The sequence below is a fragment of the Panthera onca genome, chromosome C2, assembly GCF_046562875.1.
Source record: "Panthera onca isolate mPanOnc1 chromosome C2, mPanOnc1 haplotype 2, whole genome shotgun sequence".
In the NCBI taxonomy this organism is placed as follows: domain Eukaryota; kingdom Metazoa; phylum Chordata; class Mammalia; order Carnivora; family Felidae; genus Panthera; species Panthera onca.
The window spans coordinates 14196403-14203277 of record NC_138347.1 but is presented as its reverse complement, the minus strand read 5'-3'; the positions used below and the strand labels follow the sequence as shown (position 1 = coordinate 14203277).

At 39.9% G+C, this 6875-nt stretch overlaps 1 protein-coding gene across 1 annotated transcript; it reads right to left on the bottom strand.

Annotated features, from left to right (window-relative positions):
• Positions 1 to 5842: 5842 nt before the first annotated feature.
• Positions 5843 to 6046, bottom strand: LOC132682815 (keratin-associated protein 21-2-like). Its single transcript, XM_060637998.1, has one exon. It carries the CDS (start codon positions 6044 to 6046, stop codon positions 5843 to 5845), a length of 204 nt encoding a protein of 67 aa, XP_060493981.1.
• Positions 6047 to 6875: the final 829 nt, after the last annotated feature.

The window sequence follows — 6875 nt, the reverse complement described above, 5'->3', positions numbered from 1 at the left end:
AACCAATATTAATCTCTCTTCCATGTAACAAATATTTTAAAATATGGGAAGAAAATGGTGGTGTCAACACAAAGTGCTATGAGGTCCACACTTGTAAGTATCCCCTCTCATAGCCTCTTCCTCCCTTCCCCCCGTCTCCAAGCTGCCCTTACAAATTTCCAAGTCCAGACCAGAGACTATACCCCCTTCAATTATTCCAACATGCTCCAAACAAGATACCTTTCTTCCATTCTTCCATAGTCCAATCCACACACGCGCAAACATGGAAATGGTGTGAATTTGTGTTTAGTATTGATATGAAAGATGGAAAAAAGACAGAAAGGAAAGACGTTGCAAAGACAAGAACAAATGGCTGGATAAACCAATAAGTATCTTAAAACAAAATCCAAGCAAATCTTAACACCTTATAACACAAGGCTTTGCGTGACCTGGCCTCTACTCACCTCTCCAGTCTAGATGGTTTCTGCTCTCCTGTCCCCAGACCTTACAGTCCCTAAGCATACTAACCTCCCATCTGCTGAGAGCTTTGCACCTGTTCTCCCTCCTGCCTCCAACATTCTTCCCCTTATTCTAGCATCTATCCATTTGCCAAATATCAGCCTACTTGTCACTTCTTCAGACTTTTAACCTGATCTTCCTATCTGAAACAGCACCATATTATTTTTTTAATTGGACTTTACATTTTATTTTATATTTTTCTAAGGTGGCTCCACGCCCAGCGTGGGGCTGGAACTCACCACCTCAAGGTCAAGAGTCACATGCCTACCAACTGAGCCAGCCAGACACCCCTGGACTTTACATTTTAGAGCAATTTTATGTTAACAGCAAAATCAAGCAGAAGGTTCAGCTCACACAGTGGTTGCCCAACCTTCCAGGGAAGCCACAAATACTAACGTCGGTGATGAATCTGGCCCAAAGTATTCAATAACTTTCAGGAACAAGTGAAATTTCTGTATTGAAAAAATATACTTTTATCCCACATATGGAGTTTTTATGCTCATGGACAATACAAAACCATAGAATAGGATAACCAAGAATTTACATTTTGAACATAACCAGAATCAAATCTTCTGTCTTCATGTAACATAATGGCAACATTCATAATTCCTCAATAACAGGTTCTCTGAAGTAAACACAGGTGGTATCCAATTCTTACTTGCATGTAGAGATAATAAAATGAAGCGTCTTTTAGGGAAAAATGTTAATCTTGAAATATTCTTCAGAGGCATACAATATTCTAGATATTCTAGGACGATGTTCTAGCAGCAAGAAGAACAGCATTTTCTGTAGCAAAATGGTCGGCAGGTACAGCAGCCACTTCCATAGCCACAGCCATATCTGGAACCATGGCCACAGCCACAGCCAGAGCCATATCCACAACCATATCCACAGCCATAGCCACAGCCACAGCCAGAGCCATATCCACAACCATATCCACAGCCATAGCCACAGCCACAGCCAGAGCCATATCCACAACCATATCCACAGCCATAGCCACAGCCATATCTGGAACCATATCCACAGCCAGAGCCATATCCATAGCCACAACCAGAGACATATCCACAGCCATAGCCAGAGCCATATCCACAGCCACAGCCAGAGCCATATCCACAGCCCCTGTAAGAGTTTCCATAATAGTTGTAACACATGGTGGCAGAGGGTGAGGTTTCTGTTGAGGAAAAGAGTGCTTCCAAAGTTTGAATGTCACCTACTACCCTGGAACCTTTATATACTGACAAGGAAGGGCCAGGGCATGTAATGAATTTTGTGATTCATGCAATAAATATTTATTTAATATCTAGCATGTATAAGTCACTCCTGTCAGTTGATAATGAGAGGACTTGATCTTTTCACAGCTATAGCATCTATCTTAAATGAAACAATTATTATAGACTCCAGTTTTATTGGGAAACCATGTTTGTTTTTTGTCACCCAGGAATTGTCTTGAGCCAATTACAAATCTGTCGAGAAAGTTTCCATCAATTATCCAATCATCTGAGCACATGATTCCAACGATATATGTAACAAGGCTCTGTGGAGGGTAGCAAAGTTTAGGTTTGGAAATATGACTATTAAAATAAGCTTGACTAATTACATTGACTAGCTTACTAAATACTACATAGGGGATTTCATTGGAACTTAATACTGCCCAATTCAGAACCTCAACATTCTATGTTGTAGAGTTCCTATGAATCCAAATACCCATGCATATGATATTCTGATAATTTTACCCCAAGAGCCATTCCTCAATAAATTTTTATCAACTCCAGGTATTCATTTAGTTCAAACAGAACAACACACACACATACAAATACCCTTTAAAGACTGTTGAGGCTCACCTGGGTAGCTCAGTTGGTTAAGCATCCAATTTCAGCAACTTCAGCTCAGGTCATGATCTCATGGCTCGTGAGCTCATGCCCCATGTCAGGCTCTGTGCTAACAGCTCAGAGCCTGCAACCTGCTTCAGATTCTGTGTCTCCTCTCTCTGTCCCTCCCCCACTCATGTTCTGTCTCTCTCTCTCTCTCTCCCTCTCAAAAATAAGTAAACTTTAAAAAAATGTTAAAAAAGACTTGAAATTTTTGCAAATCACAAAATTTCCTTCAGACATTTTAATCTATGTGACCCCAATAAAATTGTGAAAGAGGTAGATAACTTGTAATATGGAAATTGGAGTACAAAGAGGTTTAGGAACCTTACCGAAAGCTCCACAGTTAATACATTACAAAGATCAAGTGTCTGTTCTTCGTTTCATTACATCAAGTGTCCCTTTCTACTCATTAGAGGCTTAAACACTTATTGTTTCTTATGGTGACCCATTTCGCTGTGAAATTACTCTGTTATAAAATCGCCACACACTTTCAAGTCTCATTATTCCCAGTGTCACTTTGGGTCCTAGGTAAAATTTATTTCAGTGTTGTGTTCACAAGCCAGTCTCCTCAAGTACGTCTGAGAGCGCCTCTCGACCTTTCTTTCACTTTCTCTCTATAGCGGTCTACTCTTAATACCTACTGGTATGACTGTCTCCTAATCTCTGTTGATATACAGAAATGCTATAGAGGTCACCCAAGTCAACCACACCTCTTACCAGATAATTTAGAGAACAGTAGAGAAAGCCTGTTGTAAGTTATCACACACACACATACATGTGAGCGCCCACGCAAATAGCACCTCAGGACAATATACACTTATTCTTACCAGTCTAAGTGGATCAGAAGTCTAAGCACAGCCTACCTAGGATCTCTGTTCGGGTTTCATGATATTACACTCAAAGTATCAGCCAGGACATCTGAAAAATCTCTTTCTGTGAAACTTGAGTTTCCAGATTTAGCCAGTACGCCCCAAATATTGCATGAAACATACTAAAGAGTTATCTGGTTTTCATCTAAAATTCAGATTTATTCATCTTGAGTTTTATCTTCTAACCCCAAACATAACATAATCACAGGAATGCTATCCCATCATCTTTGCAAAGGTAAAAGGCAAGTTACAAGACCTGCTCACACTGAAGAGGAGGGAAGCATACAAGGATGCATGTCATTAGAGGTCACCTTTGAATTCAGCCTACTGACACCTGTGAATTTATTCCTTAAGTCCAACTAGTGATTACATTTCCTCCAGCTTTGATGATATCTATTGCAATAAGGCTCTAGGCTATAGACCTTTCCTGAAATGTATTACATCTTTTTTCCCCTGTTCAGAGGCTATTTCCCTTTATGATGGACCAACTTCTATTCATCTTTCATATTTCAGCTAGAAGTTTCTCTCTCTTTCAGAAATATGCCTGACTCTTCTTTGTTTATTCTTTGTCTTGGCCTCTCTTCTGTTTTATCCTTCTGTATTTTTCAAACACCTTTGTTATAATTATATTATAGCAATATTCTGATCTTTGTAGCTTGTAGGGTTTTGTGTATGTGTCTTTTCCACACTTTTAGAAAGTGGGACTAAAATATTTTAATTCTCTGTCCATAGAACATAATGAAATGTCCCTTATTAGGTACTCAACAAATGTGTGATGATTAAGACTACCCATTCCTCTAATTTATAAGAAGTGATTCTATTTCTTCCACGGAGAATAATCTATCATCATCCTCTTGTGTCCTTCTTTTTCCCAAGCCTGCAATTTCTTTCAAGATTCAAGGAATACTGGGACGCCTGAGTGGCTCAGTCAGTTGAGCATCTGACTCTTGGATTTGGCTCAAGTCATGATCTCATGGTTCAGTGAGTTCAAGCTCTGCATTAGGCTCTGCATGGACAGCGTGGAGCCTACCGGGGATCCTCTCTCTCTCTCCCTGTCTCTCTTACCTTCCCCACTCCCACTGTCTCTGTCTCTCTCAAACTAAATAAATAAACTTTTAAAAAAAAGATTCAAGGAATATTAAGAACACTGAATTTATTTAACCATGGGTGAATTTTGACTCCAGTTCTAACAGTCTTTCTGCCTCCCAAATGAAAATAGGATCTCTCAATCCAAAACATATTACATCTGGCTTCTCCCCCTAGATTTGGCAACATAAAAGTTTGTGGTCCTGTATTTTCCTGGTATTAGTGTCACCATTATCACAATCAGGTCTCAAAGCTCAAATCCATTTCTAACCTATAGCATCCTACAATAGAACAGGAAATGGATATGTAACACTGGTTAATTCTACCTCTCCCCCAAAATAACCCTAGTAATAGGGTTTTAGATCTATGTCGTGATAGAGCACCTAATGAGGGAATCACTTTTGTTTCAGATGGTGTCACATTGAAAGATCTCTTGTGTTGAGAAATTTGTATGTTATGATCACCCATTCACCCCACCCTGATTAGTGTCTCTGGAAAGACACGGAACACATCTGTAACGTTAGTCTTATTGATTTTGCTATACCAGTCTTTCAGATATATAACTGCATATACTACCCTGAATTCCGTACCATTCTATGTGCAAAGAAAAAATACGTACTTTTTAGATATTACCTTCTCTAGGATTTTCTCCCATCTTCTTCACTGATGATGTTTAAGATCTTATAGGTTCTACCTTCACAAAGTCCCTGATGCTCATCTGTTCCCTTTCATTACCTATACTACCATCTAAACTCAGGTTCATTTAACCAGTCCCCAGGTCATTTCTGTACCTAATTATTGAGCCTTCTTTCCCTCCCCTTACAGCCCATTTTTTTCACCAGCATCATTTTCCCAAAGCAGATTTTCGAGGCGTGTGTGTGTGTGTGTGTGTGTGTGTGTGTGTGTGTGTTGAATACATGAGTGTGGTTAACACGGAAAGAGTGAAATGGATAGCTCCAGGATCATGAAATACAAATGCTTAAAAACAAACCTTTGAGTAAAATGAAGTAAGAACACATGACTCAGCCAAGAAGGTTCAATATTTTAGGGATGAAATACAAGATATGTAATATTCAGCATGTCATGAATACTGACCAGTCATAACGGAAGCCAGACATACATAACCGGAACAAAGAGTTTAGCATGAGCCCTATCAATCTCTGAGGAGGTCACAGAAATAATACACAAAAATATGTCAATGACATGTATGACAGAAAAGATACACAAACTTGGGAGGAGCAGTAAAACGTGTTTTATTTGGAAATCATCACAATAGAGAAACATAGAATAAGAAGATAACAAGTTTAACCTTGGACAATGGCAAAAATGAGGTCTTCCTTCCAAAAACATAGAATAACTCAGACCCCCTCAATTACAATGAAGACTTTCAAGAAGACAGTCAATTTACTGCAGACTCTGACTACTCTCTTCATTCAGATCTGGTGTGACTATGGGACACTGAAACAAAAATGGCTTGGAATAATCGTCTTAGAGAAAAAGATGTATTTCAGTTATGTTCTAGCAGCAAGATGAATAACATCTTCTGTAGGAAAATGGTCTGCATCCACAGCAGGCAGAGCCATAGCCAGACTTGTATCCACAGCCATATCCACAGCCACTGCCAGAGCCGTATCCACAGCCATAGCCACAGCCATATCCAGAACCACAGCCACAGCCATGGCCACAGCTACCACATGAGTTTCTATAGTAGTTGCAACACATGGTGGCAAGAAATGGAGCTTCAGTCGTTCTTTAGAAGAGCAGATGGAGGTTTCTGGAGTCTGAATGTCATGTCTTGCCCTGAGACCTTTATATACTACCAGAAAAGGGCAGAGCACACAACACAGACTTTGTAGCCGCATTACCACAGCAATTTCATTTTTAAAAAGCTCATCATTTTAAGGACAACAACTCTTTTCAGGTAGTTATGGCCAGGATTTGGCCCTAACTAGTCACGAGAATTACAGGAAAACAGACGTAACCCTCGTATTATAGGTCTGTGGAATGTTAACAAACCTAATTTAGATTTTCACTCCAGGGGGCACTAGCCCTCCTGCAATTCCAGATAAGCATACATGGGCACTGAGAGACGCTCCAGCATCTCCTCTCAGGTTCAACAGGAAAGCATCGTGGCTGGAAGTGAGAGGCAAACAGCAGGTGTATTAGGTGACACATTCTCCGGTTATATCTACAAGAAAGTGGAGGGAACCCAGGTAGAATGGCTACTGCAGTGTGGCTGGAGCAAGAGACAGGTGAGGAGATCTAAATTAGTATAAATCAGGGATCTGATGCAAAATATCAAAATAAAAACCACCATTATTTTATCCAATATAATATAATCCACTCTATTTAAGACATTTTTCAGTATGACATATATTTTTAAATGTTTATTACTTATTTTTGAGAGAGAGAGAGACAGAGTGTGAGCAAGGGAGGGGCAAAGAGAGAGGGAGACACAGAATCCGAAGCAGGCTCCAGGCTCCAAGCTATCAGCACAGAGGCCGATATGGGGCTTAAACTCATGGACCACTAGATCGTGACCTGAGCCGAA

What these genes read in the sequence shown, in the direction of transcription:
- LOC132682815 (XM_060637998.1), bottom strand. Translation starts at nt 6,046, where the DNA reads ATGTGTTGCAACTACTATAGAAACTCATGTGGTAGCTGTGGCCATGGC.